The sequence below is a fragment of the Megalobrama amblycephala genome, linkage group LG10 (genome assembly GCF_018812025.1).
Source record: "Megalobrama amblycephala isolate DHTTF-2021 linkage group LG10, ASM1881202v1, whole genome shotgun sequence".
NCBI classification, from domain to species: Eukaryota; Metazoa; Chordata; class Actinopteri; order Cypriniformes; family Xenocyprididae; genus Megalobrama; species Megalobrama amblycephala.
This window is the reverse complement of record NC_063053.1, coordinates 19906367-19928391: the sequence shown is the minus strand read 5'-3', so window position 1 is coordinate 19928391 and position 22025 is coordinate 19906367. Positions and strand designations below refer to the sequence as shown.

General features: G+C 38.0%; 2 protein-coding genes across 8 annotated transcripts; one reads left to right on the top strand and one right to left on the bottom strand.

Annotated features, from left to right (window-relative positions):
- Window positions 1–308: 308 nt before the first annotated feature.
- Window positions 309–16918, bottom strand: ppm1aa (protein phosphatase, Mg2+/Mn2+ dependent, 1Aa). 6 transcript variants are annotated; one of them, XM_048205293.1, is made up of 7 exons: window positions 16502–16900; window positions 14074–14945; window positions 12278–12395; window positions 12074–12185; window positions 10342–10399; window positions 9520–9568; window positions 4430–7836 (listed from the first exon to the last, which is right to left on the bottom strand). In XM_048205293.1, exons 2-6 carry the CDS (start codon window positions 14926–14928, stop codon window positions 9557–9559), a joined length of 1155 nt encoding a protein of 384 aa, XP_048061250.1. In that variant the 5' UTR covers window positions 14929–14945; window positions 16502–16900; the 3' UTR covers window positions 4430–7836; window positions 9520–9556. The 6 variants fall into 6 exon arrangements, with proteins under 6 accessions (XP_048061247.1, XP_048061244.1, XP_048061250.1 ...); XM_048205292.1 differs by having other exon boundaries at window positions 9529–9568; window positions 16502–16897; XM_048205290.1 differs by lacking the exons at window positions 4430–7836; window positions 9520–9568 and adding an exon at window positions 309–359 and having other exon boundaries at window positions 16502–16917.
- Window positions 16919–17506: 588 nt separating this feature from the next.
- On the top strand, window positions 17507–22022 carry dhrs7 (dehydrogenase/reductase (SDR family) member 7). 2 transcript variants are annotated; one of them, XM_048205294.1, is made up of 7 exons: window positions 17507–17796; window positions 19213–19365; window positions 19578–19684; window positions 20844–21083; window positions 21194–21316; window positions 21410–21625; window positions 21723–22022. In XM_048205294.1, exons 1-7 carry the CDS (start codon window positions 17667–17669, stop codon window positions 21768–21770), a joined length of 1017 nt encoding a protein of 338 aa, XP_048061251.1. In that variant the 5' UTR covers window positions 17507–17666; the 3' UTR covers window positions 21771–22022. The 2 variants fall into 2 exon arrangements, with proteins under 2 accessions (XP_048061251.1, XP_048061252.1); XM_048205295.1 differs by lacking the exons at window positions 17507–17796; window positions 19213–19365; window positions 19578–19684 and adding an exon at window positions 20528–20587.
- The last annotated feature ends 3 nt before the right edge of the window (window positions 22023–22025 follow it).

Below are 22025 nucleotides of genomic sequence, written 5' to 3'. Positions count from 1 at the left end.
ATAGACGTCTTTCAAAAACATTTAAAAATCGTACTGACCCCAAACTTCTGAGCGGTATTACATATCTTACTGAAAGATGCTGTCAAGTTTAGGACACATTTATAAATATACATATGTGATATGAGACTGAGTCAAAATCAAGCAAAATCATAAAAACAACCAACACTAAGATGCCAAACTAAATGTGCATGCTAACCAACAGGATGCTCATTCCAGACATCATCTCTAAAAAGCATAAATCTTAAGAGGGATACACAAACTAACTAAAATGGAGGAGGACAGAAGTAAGGAGAAAAGGGGAAAAGAGAAGGCTTGCGCGGTATCTAGCAGAAACCTCTGAAGAAAAGGATGACTGGATCCTGGAGGAGAAGAATAGAGAGAATTGACTACAGAAAGGAGAGATGCAAGGAACATTTTTGAGAAAGGGTTAAAATAAAAACACAGCAAAGCCAACACATACACAGAAAAAAAAAAAAAAGGCACACTGGCTGGGAGAGAAATGTACATTTCTCTTGTGCATCTTATAGAAGGAAAGAAATCTTGCAAATTCCTGCAAAAAAAAATCAAAGCTCTACCGTTAACAAACATGCCCAGGAGCTTTTAATAAGGTCTAAATGAAAACGCACAGCAATGCCCTCCAGTCATTGAATAACAGAGAAAGATATGTAGACACATAACCGCATGCATTTGAAAAAGAGTGATAACTGTTAAGAGAAGTATGAGAGAACATGAGAGAAGAGATACAAAAGAGGACAGAGATGTAATAGCACGGTCAATATTATCTGTCTGCTATTAGCAGGCTGAGCTGTCTTGTAAGACTGTGATGAATCCGTGCAGCCGCAGCAGAAGGATTTAAGTCTTCCTTTCAAACGTATACGTGCACATATAAGAGTGAAACAATAAGAGGTCAGCAGGACTGAAAGTGTTTGTAAGCCCTCTAAGAGAAGAAAAAAAATGCAGTTGTGCCAAACAGCGAGGCTGTGAACCCCTCTGTGGCGAGTAGTCATCATTTCATCACTTATTTACTGCAATCTACTGCTATCTGTAACTATGCTGTAATGTAGACCCGCATTGAAAATTACTATAATTAGAATTTCACTCTAAACTCTAGTTTGCTTTATTTTACTAAACAGCTTTCATATAGATTTTTTCCCCAATTTGCTGTCTGGAGGAGTCAACACTAGTTGCCAAAAGTAAAAAAAATAAATAAAAAGTGCAGATTTTGGGTTGAATGATTTCACAGAAAAACATGTAGTGTAAGATGGTTACAGACTCCAACATTTTAGATTATGATTCCATCCAATTTGAGGATATCAAATATGTTTGATATTTTGAGATGATTTTAGAACACATCATTTATTGTTTTCATTTGTCCTCAATCAGACGCATGTTTCTATGTGAATTTGTTGTGTTTTAAAGGACTCAACTATCTGGAAGTGTGTGATCCCGAGCCATTTAGTGTAGGAAACATATATATAGTGTATGAAAACACACATTCCCGTTTTTTTCTCTCTGTAACCATTTACAAAGTCGGCAAGGGGATGATGCCGATGAGTGTTGTAAAATCTGTTCCAATGTTAAAAGTCAAGTAGTTTATTCCAGATCCATCTGATCACAGAACATTGAGAGCTTGGCTCAATATATTCCAAACCTGTATGAATTCTTTTCTACTACAAAACATAAAATGAAGAAATTTTTTTTTAGGATGTTGGCAACTACAGTTTTGATTATCATTGACTGACCATTGTCTGAGACATTTCTCAAAAAAGAAAGTCATACAAGTTTGGGATGACATGAGGGTGAGTAAATGGGTGAACTACCCTTTAAATACACTTCTGTCTGTCAGATCTTGGGTGAATATGTGCAATTACAATTCAAAATCTACCTGAGCAGCATTCATTGGTAGCAAAAATGAAAGTTTATCAGAGCTGGATTTATAAATTCTTACATCAAAAACCCCATTAGATTTTTAGAGGGTCAGAAATTATAAGCCATTTACATTCATTTAGATGTAATGTTAACATTAGTCTATTCTAAACTGACTGAGTTGGTTTTGACAGTTGCTTTTGACACTTTTTAGTCTCTTCATTCTATTCAACACACACTGCCCCCACCTGGCTGCTAAAAGACAACAAAACAGTTAAAGTAGTAAAACATTTCAGATCTGTAAATGAATAGTAGATTGACATAAAAGATCACCCAAATACACCATATGTGATGAGAATGACTACAGTTAAAGGTTGGCTGAGAAGTTAAATCCCTGTTTATCTGAAACACACATACACATAGTCTGCCCTCTCATTATGAAAAACAAAGCATTAATCTATAGGATTTCTAGCAGACATGAAAAGATTACCACTGTTACTCCCTTTTTTAATTTACCAGTTCTGTAATGAACTCCAAAAATGTTGCACAAAAGACGCACATTTGCTTTCCCCTTTCAAGATTGATGTAAAAATGAAACATCAATACTCGCATAACAAATTCATCAACATATAAAAAGTAAATGAAAAACCTCTTATATAGAGATCAGTCATTCAACTCTAAAATTAAAGTGTTTAATAACTTCTCAAGGACACTCTGGTCAGGCTAAAACAAATCACCCACAAAACCCTTGTTGGTTCCTAAGCATATGGGGTAAAATATCACTAGTGACTGAAACGCTGCCAGCATTATGAGACTAATATTTAGGATCTCTGTTGCTTCGTAATAGTATATTTTACATAAATTTAAGGCCCGTTCCCTCAGAAGCAAGAGACCACACCCACCTCAAATCTCAAAGAATGGCACATAACTGGCTATGACAACCGCTTTTACATTAAAATTCAAAAGCACTAGTAATAGATGTCAGAATTACCTTCAGCTTCTTACTGCAGATCTTGGGTCATATTGGAGGCCAGTGCAAAGATTTGCTAGGCAGAAGAAAATACTTATTTACATTCACTTACATTAAGTTTTGCGAGGGACAGAAACTATAATCCATTTGTAGTCTATTCAGTTTGCCGGACTGCTGCTTTAATTAAAAGACTTCCTGAATAGCACTTTTACCTATAAAGCTGTGCTATCCACAAATACAGGATAAGTATGATAACCATAACCCTAACCCTAAAAGAGTAAATACATAAAAACTAAAGCTAAATCAGAAATAGTTTATGGAAATCTGCAACTGACCTACACTACTGTTCAAAAGTTTTTGAAAGAGGTATCTGACAGAGATGCTGCATTTATTTGATCAAAAATACAAAAACTTGTACAAATGTAATTTAATCCTGTGACGGTAAAGCTGAATTTTCAGCATCATTACTTCAGTCTTCAGTGTCACATGATCCTTCAGAAATCATTCTAATATGCTGACATTTTAAAGGGATAGTTCACCCAAAAATGAAAATTTGATGTTTATCTGCTTACCCCCAGGGCATCCAAGATGTAGGTGACTTTGTTTCTTTAGTAGAAAACAAATGATGATTTTTAACTGCAACCACTGCCGTCTGTCAGTCAAATAATAGGAGTGAATGGGAACTTATAAGAGTAAATAAAACTTGCTTAGACAAGTCCAAATTAAACCCTGCAGCTCGTGACGACACATTGATGTCCTAAGACAAGAAACGACCGGTTTGTGCGAGAAACCGAACAGTATTTATATCAATTTTATTTTTAATACACCACTATGTCCAACTGCATTCAGCATTCGCTTAGCGAGGTCTGATCGCGCTCTGACAATGGCATTGATGTCTCGCAGTTGGACATAGTGGTGTATTAGAGGTAAAAAAATGATATAAATACTGTTCGGTTTCTCGCACAAACCAATCATTTCTTGTCTTAAGATATCAATGTGTCGTCACGAGCCACAGGGTTTAATTTGGATTTGTCTAAGCAAGTTTTATTTACTCTTATAGTAGAAGTTCCCATTGATGGCAACGGTTGGAGTTAAAAATCATCATTTGTGTTCTACTGAAGAAACAAAGTCACCTACATCTTGGATGCCCTGGGGGTAAGCAGATAAACATCAAATTTTCATTTTAGGGTGAACTATCCCTTTAATATGCTCAAAGAAACATTTCTTAATATTATTAACAGTGAAGATGGTTGTGCTGCAAATAAGTTCAAATGTACAGTATTTGAAATAGAAATCATTAAATGTCACTTTGATCAGTTGTATTGATCAATTTTGATAATGCATCCTTGCCGAATAAGAGTATTAATTTCCCAATCCCAAAAAAAAATCCCAATCACAGGATATTGATATTAAAACAGGCAAAAAAGCAAACCTTTTGTATATCATCCATTTAGGACACATCCTTCTTTGATTGTGACTTTATAATATTTCTAATCCACGTGTTTCATAATCAATATATCATTAAACCAACATATACAATAGACCTTCTTATTAGGAAATTGGGAAAAAAGCATGATAAATAAACTACACAGATCAAATAAAATAGGTTTATTTCCAGTCTGAAAAGATTAAAACAACAAAAATGGACAGTGGAACAGTTAGAGGATGACCAGTGGGTCACAGTGGGTTACAGGGAGGAGAGATTATCCTTGATTACTCACTTCATTTTGTGTACATATTTATAAATGAATACAAATATACATATCAATTATTTAACAAAAATAGCTTAGCTTATGAGGACAGCAGATGACTGAAATCAGCAAAAATAATCCTGTTGGGGTAGGAGGTGGAATTTCACAAGAGTAAAATACCATACGTGTGTCTATAAGAACGTGTGAGGCCGAACCACTGGATTACACACCGTGCTAGAAAATTTAGTTCCCTTTAGCACAAAATTGTGGTGTATTTGTGTAGAGAGCTCTGTAATATAAGAGTAAAGCCCAAAAGTTTGGGGGTGGGGTTTTGCAGGAGGCATTAAGGCTGCATTAATCACTTGGTTTATACATTAGAAGGCAGGTCCGGATAAATCATCTAAAATGAGCTACCAAGCAAACACTACAGAGCTAGCAACCACAGAAATAGGATTTCAGAGCATAAACCTAAAATACGGGGCAAAAAACTGTTTGTGACATATTTAGAAAGCGAGTCTATGCGCAATTAACAAATGCAACTGATCAAGAGTCACTGAAATTCCTTGCAAAATGCCCTTGTCAACTTGAGTGACAAGATATAACAGTAAAAACACATTCATAAACATCTCTATTACTTACAACTGGGTTTGTCTGTTTCATCGTAAGCCATTATATAACCTTTCCACACTTAAATGGACCTGTGCTTATGACTATCTTGAAGCTAAAATTTTTTTTTTTTTCCATTTAAAACCATCTGGATGTCTTACAAATGATGAGGGGGAACCTATATAATAGCAATTTATGGATCTCAAAACTGCATAAATACATCAAAACGCATTGCAAAAACATCTCAGAATCACGTCATTTGTCAATTTTCACATGAGAGAGTTTAAAGTCCTTATAAAGCCAAAACGAGGGTTAAGCAAACCAACAGCATCCTATTAAGAGTCGTCGTTCCTCATGTCTACATTCCTAAAGTGATTCCACGCAGCTTTTCGGATGCAAAAAAAAGCTTAAAAAGACACATGAAAACATCCTGGCCTCTAAGACCATCCTAAAATGTCCTGTTAATTTTAGATTCGTTTCATAAATCCTCCTATTACACAATGTTCCAGCTTCCACTGGGGAAAACACAGCTCACCAATCCACACACAAACACAATGATCTTTAAGCCCGTGTTACAACACAAGCCGAAAGCATAGAGGATACAAGGAGATTTCTTTCCGTTTACATTAGCTATACACTGTTAGATTGTCATTTTGTTACAATATTAGTTTTAAAAGTTTATTAATCACCCTGTGAGGTTCACGAAAAAGACTCAAAGTAGTGATCATTTTACCTACCCTTTTTTAAATATGCAAATATACGGGATTAGACAAAAAGCTAACTTATATTTATCAGACGCAAGGGAATTCCTGTTCATATAATCTATTCCATACATAAAAGATTTCGTTTGGGGAGGTAAGGAGGTAAGGACGCAGGGGTTTGGATTTTATCATGTCACGTTTCAGACAATCATTAGGACAAATGAACAAGCGGCAATCTCTCTGAAAACAATACAATTAAATTAATTCAGAATTATGTTACATACAGCATTGAGGGGGGAGGGGGGGGGGTGAAAAGGTGCAGGAGAATATAAACTAAGAGCATTCAAATGAATGAACGAATGATTCAATCACACACTTTAGCAGCAAACAGTACTCTGTTGCGCTCCCTATTGGTCAGAGGAACACATGTAGGCTCCGCCCAAAACCAGGCCAGCTCACTGCATCACACTGGATTTGTTCTTTGAGAAAAAAAAAATAAAAATAAACATCCAAAAACAAAAAAAGAAACATAACATATAAAATCAAAACAAGATGAAGCAAATGGTATAAGAAGAAAAATCTGAGAGTTGAGTGTTAAACTTGAATTCACTCATCACTCTCTCAGCAGTGCAGATGGGTGAGCGAGCGCTATAGCTAAAGCCTTATATGTTTGTGTCAAAAGCCTAAATATCCCCATTAAAACCCACATCATTTTAAGCACAATAAACATGCAATCTCACACATCCATTCATACAATATGCATTGATAACCAAACACATACGCTCACTTAAGACGGCCTGTCTCAGTTCTGAGTGCTTATTAACAATTGCCTTATTTCCAGCAAGTTCAGGAGATCCTCTAAGATGCTCCGAGGCCAACTTAAAGTAAAAAATCAAGAGCTGCGGTAGTGCAGAACACTGTAGAGAAGAGTTCTAGTGTTGATGATAAAAAAAGAGAATCAGTTTTAGCCCATCAGGTAACAGACACACACACCTTGCACTATGGAAGTACACACACACACACACACACAAATCACTGATTTCTCATCTGAGGCACTCAATCTCACACACCCAAACATGCACACAATTTCAGCTTAGTTTAAGTAAGTTAAAGCGGTTTCCTCAGAAAAATAAGGGGTAAAAATAAAAGACCCACCCCACCAGAAAAAGAAAAACAGTAGTACTGAGAGAACATGATTACTGTCATCTGTGCTGTGAGATTTACAAAAAAAGCTTACTGTACTGTGCTGTGAGCCCATGTCATTTACCCGTTTCACTTAAAAAGTAACAATACAAAAAGTTATTTTGTTTTTGTTAAAAAAAAAAAAAAAAAAAAAAAAAAAAAAGGAAAAAAAGACATTAAATGAAAGAAAGGAAAATGGGGAGGCAGATGAGAGGCAGATGTGTTGGGCTTCAGCGGTTGGAGAGGAAACAAAAGCAGGCAGGGCATAAAGGTGTGCCTTTTTTTCTTTTTTTTTTATAAACTTAAAACTTAGGCTGCATTTGATACAGGCTTTTTCTTTGTACAAGACAATTGCACTTCACAGAAATAAAAGCTGAAATATACAAACACACAAGGAAATGTGAATCAAATTAATTACACCAAAAAAAAAAAAAAAAAGAAAGTGTTGGATTTTTTTTTAAAGAGGGTGATGTTAAGGATAAAAGGTTTTGGGAAGAAAGTGATTCAGGACAAAAGAGTATGCAGAAAATTTCCAGAAGGTACCATTGCCTTGCACTGAGAGGGAACATTATGTGAACAAGGGGAGGGAGCCCTCATTCCCTTCCTCTTCCTCCTCCTCTTCCTCCGAACAGTCCAGAGCGGCTGAGCTGGGCTGTGGTAGGGTTCTTGTGCAGGTCCTGTAGTAGTTGAGGGTTCTTGTGCAGGGTTCTGGTGCCGGGTCCTGTAGGAAAGGTTGTTGTGCAGGGTTCTGGAAGGTTGTAAACTCTGTGCAGTGTTTAAAGTGGCGGGGCTACCACATGTCATCCGTGGATGCAGAGTCCTTGAATGGAGAGAGGAGGAGAGCAGCTGTGAGATGCCACCAAGCTCCAACCGCCAACCACTCAGGAAAACGCACGTGTGTGTGTGTGTGTGTGTGTGTGTGTGTGTGTGTGTGTGTGTGTGTGTGTGTGAGACACAGTATGAAACAAGATGAAGATAAATCAGGAATGATTCTAGGAAATGCTGATGGAAATGATGGAAAGATCCAAATTGTGGGTTTAAATGGTCAAACTGATATGCTGATTGCAACTGACAGAAATTACAGCACTTGATGTTGTTTGTGTGCCAATAGGCTTTTTTGAGATCAGAATGGTGACCTCCAGAAATAAATTCGCAGTCATTGTGAACCGGACTTGAGACACACTCAAGCATCTAAAATGCAGGATTAATTATTAAGCTAGCATCTTTGTGCGGTCAATGTATGCAATTTTTACTAAAATTTAGGGCAGAGCAGTAAATTACAGTCATGATTTGCGATGATATTGCTGCCGCTATGCACTACTATTCAAAAGTTTAGAGTCTGAAAGATTTTGTTTTTGAAATCTCATACCCAACATGGCTGTATTTATTTGATGAAAAATGAAATGAAATATTACAATTTAAAATAACTGCTTCCATTTTAATATATTTTAAAATGTAATTTATTCCTAAAATGAACTTTCAACTTAATTACACGTCTTCATTGTCACGTGATCCTTCAGAAATCATTCTAATATGCTGATTTGGTGCTCAGGAAACATTTCTATTATTATCATCAATGCTTGAAACAGTTGTTTTGTCTTTTAACTGTGATACATTTTTCAGTATTCTTTGATGAACAAAGTTCAAAAGAACAGCATTCATTTAAAATTGATTTTTTTAAACAACAATAAATGTCTTTAGTGTCTTGCAATAAAAGTATTAATAAAAAATCTTTCTGACTCAAAACTTGTGAATGGTAGTGTAAATGTACGGCTGTGACTATTACTCAAAAGGATGATTCCTCAGATTGGGGAAAAATACAGAGATTAAAATATCAAACTACACTGAATATATTAATTATATACATATTTGGATCCAGACAAATCCAAGAGAAGCTTTTTAATTTTGTCTCTGGTGTGATAGTTCACCAAATTCAGAATTGCTCAAGTCTTGTAATAGGATTAGATTATCATGTTTAGTCCAAGACTTAATCGATATTTGGAAAACAAGCATTAGAGTCAGCCTCTCTGGGCCTATTTTACACCAGTTTACAGGAACCCTGTTAATTTCTTTTTTTGTAGAACTGAAAAAAGAAAAGAAAATGTCTTTCTCACTAAAAACCTACAGGGTGTACCCAACCCAAGAAATCTATGAGGCTGCACCTACAAGCAAAGCACCGCCCAAAAAGAAAAAATAAAGAAAAATATCACCAATGACTCAAACAGCTTTAGCCCATCAATACACACACCAACCCACCACAGTTCACACTTCGCAGGCTGAACTGCCCCTTATAAACATGAATATGACATGAACAAAATATAAAATGAATATGAAGAAAAATGACAAAACTGAAATGAATAGTTTCATTGTTATTTTGGGAAGGCCTGAACCGGTTTTTAAAACACATTTGGCACTAACTGGAAGAGCAGCCTGAGATGTGGCAGGTCAAGGCTGGTAACCATGAAAAGCATCAGAATCAAGTGATGAGTGAAGTAAAGAGCACCTGAGGTACCTGATTTTCAGTCAGTTCTTCAACACTATCAGTCAAGTCTCTATGAAAAAAAAAAAAGGGATATGTGTGGATTTTTTTTTCATTTGCCACTAGTGATGCGAAAAGTATCAGTAACAAGTACATAAAAAAAAAAAAATGAATTAATAAAAATTAAAGACACCCGTCAATCGTACCAGTCATTCTACAATATTGGCAGTACCATTTGCCATAAAATGCCACGTTTATAAAGAGCAATCACGAGTCATGATAAAATGCAATGAAATCTATGTCATTGTTTTAATTTAATACAGTAACATTTATATTAATATTTAACTTTTTAAATAAAGAAGTGTGTTAGATAGATGTTTGCTAGTATTATTGACTATTGAAATCTGGTACCATGATAACCCTAAAAGGCACTATTACATCTTTTGTAAGTTCTTTTTTTTTTTAATATCAAGAACTGTACTGAATCAAGAAAGCTATAATCATTGAAATCAATCAATGACAAATTTATTCAAAAAACACTTTTTTGAAGAATTTCTTTTAAATCTAAAATCAATTTGACCAACTATTTTAAGGGGCTTCACCCTGCACTCAACCAAACCATTCCCAAGCACAGCTCAGCCTAGCCTATCCAGCACCTTCAGTATAGAGCAGATAATATGGAACAGAATGGAAACATGCACGAATGAAAGAACAAAAACTGGAACACTTGAGGTGGTGACAAACAACATAATAGTGCAATGTGACTGAATTCTAGAGCACAACAAAAATCATGCAAGCAAAAATCTCAGCATTTATACACACACAGGCTCAGGCTGGTGTACTCACTGTATCCTCGTTCCTGTATGGGTTAAGTTTGTTGTATACTGCTTCAATTACACTCCGCCTATGAAAAACACAGGAAAATGTATGAGCTTCTGAGGGAAGAAAAAGAAGGAAAGAACCATCACCTCTGTTGCAAAACCTACTGAGCTGGCCATTCATTTACATGACAATGGCATTCGGGGGCCTGAAAGAGCAAACGTTTGAAAATGGGTTTTAAAAGTCTGAGTTTTTAAAACAAATTCAAACTACAAAAACGTGAAATTGTGACTACGGTGACCTCATGTGCATGTGTATTATGTGTTCAGTCTATAGGCAAGCAGTGTTTCTTTACAAAGTGGCATCGCCAACTACTGGCCTGGCAGCAGAATACAGCATTTTTAGTCGTTTTGGAAAATAGTGTCATCTGTATGTGAAAAATGCAAAGGAAAAATGCTTCCGTTTTTAGTACATTGTCGTGTAAATTTACCCTAAAAGCATGAATTAGGGCTGCACGATTAATCGCATGTGATTGTCACCCGCATTTCGTCAGTAAAGCCGGTTCCCTGATTACCGCTAAATCGCCATCACCTGCTTTCAAATGATCGGCATTTAATAGACAGAACCGTAGATCACTGACAAGCCACGCAATATCACGTTCATATTGCAGATGAATCCCCTTCGATAATGAACGCGATATTGCGTGGCTTGTCAGTGAACTACGGCTCTGTCTATTAAATGCCGCTCCATTTGAAAGCAGGTGATGGCGATTTAGCGGTAATCAGGGAACCGGCTTTACTGACGAAATGCGCGTGACAATCGCATGCGATTAATCGTGCAGCCCTAGCATGAATCAATGGTAATTTTGATTTTGGGGTGAAATATGACAGACATAGGCTACATAATTCAAAACTTTTGAACGTTATGGCCCCAATATACTCACAGCGAAGTTTTTTCATTCTTTGTCTAAGGGTAAAACGAAGTTCGAAATACGTGGGCAGCGATATACTGTTATCGAACATCTGACGCCGCCCACACTGCTAATAGCAAATTTTAGATGAATACGTAAATATGTGCTGCGCACTTTCCCCTCAGTAACAAAATAAACAACAAAAATGAGAAAACAGCAAGCATTTTTTTATAGAAAGCATAAGAAAAGCATCTGAACATAACATGGGTATTTTAGCATGAGCTCTGCAAATTAACACTCCAGTAAAGTCACGTCACATTTATTTATTTATGTGGCATTTTATTCAATAGATTGCTTTACAGCAAGCAGCTTTACAGTATCAAACATGAAAAACAGTGTCAGTGCCTCATTTCATCAGAAGCACAACTTCATTTTCTACTATAAAGCGGCTCTCAAGTGTGTTCATGTTTTTCATCCGGAGATCTTCCTTCGAAGGACTCAACAGATGAAATGAGTCAGAGAAGAGTTCCACGTGAAAGAAGGAGGAGCCTCAGCGCACACCTCCTATTACGTTATCGTCACAGACCAATAGTAGTATGAAGGTGTTTTGCATCTGAAGCGAACTTTTCCTGAGAGTTCACTTTGGCAAGCCGTTTCAAACTCCCAAAACAAACACAAAACGAACTTTGTTTTTGCCCGATTTTGTTTGAAATCACGTCACATCAGTTCTGTTCTTCAATTTCGTTTGAAGTATATTGGGGCCTTTAGTGTATTATTGGAAAAAAGTGCTAGACAGGGAGATCATTAGGTTTTGGAACTAGAGATAAAGAGAGAGGGAGAGGTACTAACTTGCTGGCCAGCTCTCCTCCAGGTGGTAGGTTGGGGATGCTCTCAGATGCTAATGTGCGCATCACATGTACCAGGTCAGGCACACCTTCGTCCCCCTGCCTCTTCAGGATCTCTGTTTTATCAACAACAATATTTCAGAGCAATTATTGATTTTATTGATTGATTTTATTTAATAACAAGAAGTTTGTAAAGGTTAGCTCATACCTTCTACTCGGCCCTCTAAGTATTTATCAAGCTCCGCTTCCCTCTTGACAGCTTCAGGGGAAACCTTCGGTGCACTGACGAAACACACCAACACAACACTCATGTTGTCACGACTTCCCTGTCCAATCACAGAAGAAGAGCAGGGTTAATCAAAATTAAAATCAAATAAAACTAAAACAACACTGAAACAATTTGGGAGCTAAGATCGTTTTATGAGCACTCCCTCAATGTAAACATTTTAAAAGGCGCAGTAAGTGATTTCTGGTAAACGCTGTTGATATTTGAAATCACCAAAACAAACACGCCTCTACCCAAAAGGATCACACCTCTATTTTGATGCCTCCTCGAGTCCTTGCCCACATTCACGTACACACTATACTACACAGGTAACGACTATGGCAGAATCTGCTGTGCCTGCCACCCGAGGATATGATGTCATCAATAAATGAAAGCAATTTGTGTTACTATGATAATTCAGGTTGAATGTCTAATTGCTATTTAGCTCATCTAGTCCTTCGATGACAAAGTCATCCCTTCCATCCCCCCCCAAAAAAAGTTTTCATGAACAGCTCATAATAACATGATAGTCCAAGTAACAAATATATTACAAATGTGACAAGATTAGGGGTTTATAGTGACCACTAAAGGTGGAACCAAAAGAAAAACCATATATTAGGAGTGTTCTCACTTTTCGGACACACTTTGGAGGCCGATGCTTGAAACAGGAGGTGGAGGAGGTTTAGACATTCCACGCTTATAATAACGAACAAGCGAATATATCAAGCGAAGATATTCACGCAAGTATATTCCAGCAAAAGACAGCATATCTTAATTCTGTGAAACACAGCAAAACCAATGTTACTCGCGTATTGACAAGAAATAAATCAACCTTGGTGTCCGTTTTCAGGCTTTCCAGTGCCTCAAGTCTCCAGCGCTAAAAAAACTTCTCTGATATTGACGTGGGTCCTACCTCTTGCCTGATCATAACCCTTTTTTTAAAGGGTATACTCCATTGGCATTTTCCTCTTTTGCATTTTCTTTGCAATCTGTCTTTCTACAGTCGTTCTGCTAATGTCTGTCTTGTGGACTGAGCTCTCCTCCCTCATCATGTCTGGACCGCTTGCTGCTGATTGGCTACAAGTGTGTTTTGGTGCCCACTTTTCAAAAGTCACTTACTGTACCTTTAACTTGTGTTTAATATAGAGCTAAGAGTCACATATGTTTATTGTATACTAGTGAATTAGATAACTAAGAACTGTATATGTAAACTAAAAACAAAACAAAAAAATATAAAAATCTGGCATTACTTATTACAATATTTGTTTGCATCACATTAATCATTTTGTTTTTCTGAACACCAATTTAAAACACTTGATCATCAAAAACAATCAATAAATTTCAGCACCAGAAAGTTTGAGGTCTGTAATTATAATATATTATATATATATAAAATGTAATTTAATCCTCTGATGGTAAAGCTGAATTTTCAGCATCATTACTCTAATCTTCAGTGTCACATGATCCTTCAGAAATCACTCTAATATGCTAAAGTTCAAAATGTAATGCACCCTTGCTGAATAAAACTATTAATTTCTTTCATAGAGGAAGAAAAGAAAAAACAAAATTGTACAGACCCCAAACTTCTGAACATTAGTAGAAACTGATTGCATAAAATACCGTGTAAACTCTCAATAAGTGTGATTTCTGAATCATCTGCAGATTGTGATATTTTCTTTGTATTTTTAATAGACAAAAGAATTCATCTGACTCACTGGTAAAGGTCTGTTTACACTCACCTTGTACAAACAAGTATCTACAATTTCATTGCAGACCCTCTCCAGATCGTCAGTCACCTCAAGTCGTGAACGAACAAAATCGCACAGCTCCTCATTGGCCATCACATCCCAGATCCCATCGCAAGCAAGAACAATAAACTCGTCCTCCGCCTCCGACCGCTCGATAGCATACACCTCGGGCTCCGGCGACACCAGCTGCTCCGTGGGACCCTTACCATGAACACACTTATAGTCAAAGTCCCCCAGAGCCCTGGACACCGCCAGGGAGCCATTGACACGCTGGATCATCACAGATCCTCCAGCGTTCTGGATCCTCTCCTTCTCCAGGGGGTTGCTGGGTTTGTGGTCCTGTGTGAAGAAGTGCACAGCCCCTCCGCGACTCAGCAAACCCCGCGAATCTCCACAGTTGATGAAGTAGATGTGGCGGGGTGAGATCATCACACCGACGGCCGTCGAGCCACTGCGGTCGGAGCCGCCGTGCTTCTTCTCCGAGATCTGCCGCATGTGATCATCGATCTGCAGGAAACCCGTACGGATTCCGGATTTCACGCTGTCCACGCTGGGCTCCACGGCTGGACCCCCTCCTCCGCCTCCACCTTGGAAGTCAGGGTTGCTGGTGATGTGCTCCAGGAGGTGCTCGCAGCAGTAACGTGCGACCTGCGATCCCGCATGCCCGTCATAAACAGCAAAGAACGACCAGGGGTCCAGGCCATTGGGCAGACCGATGACAGCGGTATGCGCATCCTCCATCTCTACACGCCAGCCTTGCATGCTGCTCAAGCCGTAGCGCAGGCCGTTGCCGTCCCCATGTGCGTTGTGTTTCTCCATCTTTGGCTTATCCAGAAAAGCACCCATTTCTGCTGCTTAGGAATCTGGAACAGAAAAGTTCAAGAATTATGAGTAATATAAAAAAAAACAGTGTGTCATTTCTATGCCACTAACGGCAACAAACTGAATTGCCATTTGTGTTCCAACTGGGCCACACATAGAGCTGAACAATTATTTGAAAAATACATTTTGTATAGGGATGTCATGGTGCGAAATTTCTAGTCAAGCAGATCATGAAATTTATGGTATTTCAATGAATTTCAAAGAATGACATTCATACTATGGTAGTCAATGGGGGGCGAGATCTGCTTGGTTACAATCATTCTTCTAAATATCTTCCTTTGTGTACAGCAGAACAAAGACATTTATACAGGCTTGGAACAACTTAAGGACGAGTAAATGATGACAGAATTGTCATTTTTTGGGTGAACTATCCCTTTAAGAGGACTAAATGATTGTCCAGCAGAGAAGTCTGTTGTTTCACCAGAAGATGCAGTTATGACATTTTGGTCAAAAAAATTAGCAATAACAATAGCAATTTAGAAAATAGCTGAATGTTCATGTCAAATTTAAACAACTGTTTACATGAATTTATAATACCTGTAATGGGAAGTTTAACGCTAACGAATCAAGTGTTAACACACACACACACACACACACACACACACACACACATAGTATCACGCCCAGCAGCACAGGGCCTCTATTTATAATTCATGATGACTGAAACTACTAAAGTCTTGTCATGCCAGTGGCCACTTTAGAAATAAACTATGACATGCCACCAGGCACAAGTAACAAGTATAAACACATACACACACCGTCACAAAGGCAGGCACACATTCAGCGGGTTTCCAGCCATGTATGGCCGTCAGCTAACACACTGCTATGCACACTACACACTCGCATACTAAAAATAGACAAGTACAAATGCATTCTGTCCATTGTTCACCACTCAAATAAATCACATCTCACTCTGAACACAACACCAGTGCAATTTATCAAACGCCAGTCTTGTGAAAGATTTGACAGGTCTATTTTTTACAGTTACACTCTCTGTGAATCTGATCTAACTGCAAAGTGGGTTTACTGCCAGACTACATTCACGTTTTACAGTGAGATATGGGCAATCAGTGTACTTTGCACTGCTGAACAGCTCTGAACTGAAAGTCTGCGCGTGCAGACCTGCCGCATGTTCACGCGCCCCTATTCCGCATTACGTCATGGTGTCGCGAGCATGTTAGCACGCCAGCCTCATGCTAACACAGACGTATGTGTTCATTCAGTTTGTTTGTAATGTTTCGACGAGGTAAAATAGATTAGTGTGTGTAATCGGTAAAAATAATGAATTAAGGATCTGGCAAATTCTCACTGCTAATGCTTGGGGTATGACGAGCTAACAGGCTAAATGCTAACGGGAGGGCCATGTAAAGCCTCGGGTTTGGGTTCAGACTTGCTACCCTCAGTGCACCATACGACGGCTACATACAGCAGGTCAGCCCGCTGAGCTCACACAACACCCGCCTACTCCCTTAGCATACATGCTAACAGGCTAGCTCTGTCATTCACAAACGTATATTACAAGAGTACATACACTTACCCCCTAAAAATAAATCCTGGAGAGTTCTGTAGTGGAGGAGGTAAAAACCAGATAAAAGAAAAGGACGAAAAGAAAGAGAGAGATATAAACTGAGCGCGTCGGTGGTGAGAGAGAGACAGGCTGGCGGATTGTTTTGCTCTGCATTCAGTCTGTGAACGAGAGGATCACCCTTATCTGTTTAAACCAGGGATGCATCATTCCCATTTATTCTGCGTCCTGAATGTAAATGAAAAGTGGAAAGTGTCGGGTTTGACCGCTGTTTTGGTCCGCTGTGTTCGGGACCGAATCTCTGCACACCAGCAGCAGCGCAGGACCCGGATGTGGATTCAGCAGGGCTGCGCACTTAAAAGAATGACATCATCATCATCATCATCCCTCCATCTGTACATCACTCTGTCATCACCATCGCATCCTTCCCTCATCCGTCATTCATTCATCATTCCCTCTGTACATAATTATTTTACAACTATCACCCAGTCATCAGTCCTGCTGCATCCTTCATCTGTCAAATCCTGGTCATTTTTAACCCTAACAGAGACAAAAAAAGCTTCCAGAGTCACATAATAACAGACACCCCTTTATACACAATTAAATGGATGTTAATATGTTAGGTGGAAAATAAAATAAGAACAGATAAACATGTCAAACTATAGATATCAAGTTGTTTTCAAAATTGTTTTTCACAAGCCATGAATGCACACAGCTCAGTGCAATCATTTATATAACACCCGATCTATCTATCTATCTATCTATCTATCTATCTATCTATCTATCTATCTGTCTATCCGTCTATCTATCCATCTATCTGTCTGTCTGTCATCTATCTATCTATCTATCTATCTATCTATCTATCTATCTATCTATCTATCGTCCATTTCGACTTTATCATTTGCTTGACAGAAAGGCAAATGTTAAATTAATCGTGGAGTTGTTTGAATCAGGTTCCATTAAGAACATTAACCCGGAAGGCTTTGAATCGTACAGTAGGTTCTGCCGGGTCGTTCGCTGAACTTCGCATTGTTTCGATAGAATCAGTTCCAGCATGTCGTAACACAAACGGATCTGTCAAGCGCCCAGCAAGCGCTCAAACCAGTGCTCTCAGACAAGACACTGCTCTGTGAAATAGCTGGATTTTGTCCAGTTTCTCGGTTCTTGTGCAGACATTATGGATATATGCTGGCTTTGTGTGATTCTCTATGGGATCGCAGTTTATTTACTAACGCAGTTCATACGCTTCATCTTCGCCGACGCTGATCTGACTTTACTATGGGCGGCTCGGTTCGGCAGCACACCAGGTAATATATATGATGAATCTCACTTTTATAAATTTGTAGGCCTATACATTTTTTTTTTTTTTTTTACATTGAAATAAGTTTGTAGTGTAGAATGCACTACTGTGTAACGTTAGATCGATCAGTTCCTGGGCTTTAAAGCGACAAAGTCAAGTGTGACACAATGCTGCCAGATTGTGGAATTTGCACTCTGTGGTTAACATGACCACAGTAAATAGCAAGGTTAATTTTGGTTAACTTTGCTACAGTAATAGCAAAGTATTAACTTTTAAAAAGTGTAAACGAAAGTCTGTATGAATTGATGGTTTTAATCTAATGTATATACAATACATCTAATGTAACGTTATATTTCATTTTTTTAATAATAAGGTTAACTTTTACACACAAACACACACACATGCTTGTTTATACTACTTTGTGGGGTCCAAATGACCCCTCTAAGATGGTAAGATGAGAATAAAAAAAAAAAAAATCATAATTTAGTATGTTTATTAATCGGTTTCCTGCTAGCTGGTCTCCACAGTAGGTGATCTCAGATTTTACTATCCTTGTGGGAACCATTTGGTCCCCACAATGTAATATAAACCTGTACACCGAGAGAGAGAGAGAGAGAGAGAGAGAGAGAGAGAGAGAGAGATTGAGAGAAAGAGAGAGAGATTGCAAAATGCTTTTTATTGCAAGTCTTTTTACAATAGGCAATTGCTAGGACATATTTCTCAATACTTTAGGTCACTTTTTCAAAGCTCTTCACACTTCTTATAACCAACCTTCATCTTGGCACAGCAGTTAATTTTATATTTAAAATACACTAAAACTACCAAAACACTTAATACATGTCTCAAATAAAGCCATTTAGAATATATTTTAATATGTAATACTGTAATATTACAGTAAAATGTAGCAAATATCCGTCTTATTCTTTTATTATGCATTATATTCTGTGCAATTAGGTTCTAAATTTTACCAGTTTTGAAAAGAGTATGTAAATGTGCAAACTGGCCTGTAAATATAGTTTTGGCGGTCTTTGTGTCTAAGCGAGGAAAGAATTTGTCATTTGAAAGTAGTCACTGAATGCATTTTGTACAAAAGCAATAATAAATGATCCACAGATAAGCCCACACAGACTGCCACTTTGCTCACCATGTGAAGTTATGAAAAAGTGACCCAAGTATTGAGAAATGTGTTCCAGCAACTTAAAACTATTACTTAAACATGTTTAAACATGTAAAAATGTATTTCACCTTATAAAACATAAAAGCAATTTTTTTAGACTGACCCATACTGAGTTTACAATCCTGCTCTGTTCTTGTATTCCCTTCATTCCCTTTTTTTTTTCACTATTTTTGATAATTTAATTATTAAATAAATAATACAGTTTAAATGACTGTAGATAAGTTGTTGTTTGTCTTTATTTCATAGAGTCAAAGTTGCGAGGCAAAGTGGTGTGGATTACCGGAGCCTCCAGTGGCATCGGGGAGGAGTTGTCCCTTCAGCTCGCTGCGCTTGGTGCTCGGCTAGTGCTGTCTGCCCGCAGGGAGAATGAGCTGGAGAGGGTGAAGCGCGTTTGCTTAGGTATGAACAGTCCCAAGAAACTTTTGAGAGACAGGAGTAAACACACAAAAACCCTCAGAGGTCAAATAAGTAGACTGTCCCTCCTTCAGAGCTGCAGAGTGTGGACCTGAATGTGTATACACGGATCTTTGCTGTCAATACCAGACTAAAGTTATGAACTTAAAGCATTTAAAAGACCTACTGACCCATTTTTTTTTTTTTTTTTTTGTTAGAGCGCTCCTCTCTAAAGGATGACGATATTCTTGTTCTTCCACTCGATTTGTTGGATCGCGCATCACATCAAGAAAAAACTGATGCAGCTCTGAAGCACTTTGGTGATGTAAATGCCATCTGTATTTCATATCCAATCTTCAGAGTGTTTCTTTTGTTTCTCATTGATCTACATTTCAGTAGCGGTACTGACACCAAAATAAAGTGTTCATTTGGACGTTTTCATAATATTGATTTTGATTGAATTTTTCTGCCTGAGGAATATTAACTACCTAAGAATTAAATTATGCACTGGCTAATCAAGCTATATTCATACTTGGAACGATATAATAGAACATGACTTATAATGAGACATGAAACAAAATTTGACATTTTGAAAATATCATTGCAGTAACAAAGGCACCCAGGGAGATGTACACACTTAATGATCAACATTAATATTTTAAGCAAATTAAAGGATTAGTTCACTTTCAAATTAAAATTTCCTGATAATTTACTCACCCCCATGTCATCCAAGATGTTCATGTCTTTCTTTCTTCGGTCGAAGAGAAATTAAGGTTTTTGATGAACATTCCAGGATTTTTTTTTTAACTAAATTGTCATATACAATATGCTAGTGCAAGTATATAACAGTTAGTTCAAACTTTGACCTGTGGAGGGCAGTAATACACTTAGCAGTGTCTACACTGCTGGAATTCTAACAGAGAAGAAGAAGAAGAAGAAGAAGAAGAGAGCTAGTTCAAGATAAGCATTTATGGTTAAAATGTATAAAATTTTACCTTTTTTTTTTATAGAAAATGAGTGATGGTTTCTCTAGATAAGACCCTTATTCCTCATCTGGGATCGTGTAGAACATTTTGAAGCTGCAATGAAACTGTAATTTTGACCTTCAACCGTTTGGGCTCCATTGAAGTCCACTATATGGAGAAAAATCCTGGAATGTTTTCATCAAAAACCTTAATTTCTTTTCGACTGAAGAGAGAAGGACATGGACATCTTGGATGACATGGGGGTGAGTAAATTATCAGGAAATTTTAATATGAAAGTGAACTAATCCTTTAAAAGCTTCAGTTAGCTTAACTCATACATCCTACACGCGAGAATACAACTTGAAAAACTAAATGTTTGCAGAGACAAGTTTGTAGTAAATAATCCTCTGCAAAAGCAATAGCAATTTTGTTTCTTTATACTGTACCTTATCTGAGCATCAAGCAATTAAATGCCTTATGGTCAGAGATATTTTAGCATGTGTGTATCTGCATTTTCAGATAGACGTGTTGATAAATAACGGAGGGCGGACCCAACGTTCGCTGTGCATCGAGGCTGATGTGGATGTGTACCAGGCACTTATGGAGCTCAACTACCTTGGCACCGTATCTGTCACTAAGCAGGTGCTGCCCCACATGATCCGCCGTGGTAGTGGTATCATAGCAACCGTCAGCAGCGTTGCAGGCTTTGTAGGGGTGCCCCTGGCAACGGGGTATGCTGCCAGCAAGCATGCGGTGCAGGTGAGAGCAAATAGTAGACAGAATTCCCAGAGAATCTGACTACCCCTTTGAAACATTGTCTGGTAAAGGAAAACATTCATAAAAGCCCCTGATTTGTTGTGTTTCTTCAGGGTTTCTTTAACTCTCTGAGAACAGAACTCGCTGACTATCCAAACATCACAATCAGTACCATCTGCCCCGGACCTGTAGTATCAAGCATCGTTCAGAACGCGATCACCGAGAAGCTGGGCAAGGTACCTGCACAAGTGTTGTTTTTTGTGAAGTGAAATGAAGCTGAAATTAAAATGAGAACTACACGAAAAAAAAGCACTTGTTTTTCTCTGCAGTCTGTGGCCACAGCTGGTGATCAGACACACAAGATGTCTACAGAGCGCTGTGTTCACCTCACTCTGGTAGGTCTGGCCAACCATGTGAAAGAGATGTGGATTGCGGAGCAGCCCTTTCTGCTCTTCTGCTATATGTGGCAGTACACTCCCACTCTGGCCTGGTACGTGACTAAAGTTCTAGGCAGAAAACGTGTGCAGAACTTCAAAGCTGGACTGGTGAGTACTGGGAGCTTGCTGGAAACAGATCCTAGAACTGGTTTAATTATGCTACAATTGCTGTAATATTTTTTTGGGATCATCTTTTCTTTCCTAGGATGCAGACTCTGCATACTTCAGCAAGCCAAAGGTCAAGACAACTTGAAAATCTCATTTCAAGAATCAGTGATTTGTGCATTCCTTTGCAGAAGGACCCGGGAAGTTTGAGAGTCCGGAACATTCTGAACAGTGTCACACTATTTCAATATGCCATTAAACACCTTAAATTTTGCTTGCTGTATAAATAACATAGACTAATGGCACTTTCTTAAAAACAAAGAAAAAAAAAAAGCTTATTTATGTATTCTTTGTTTTCCGAATCAATAATGTAACAATTAAAGTTTGTGAACAAAACAGACAG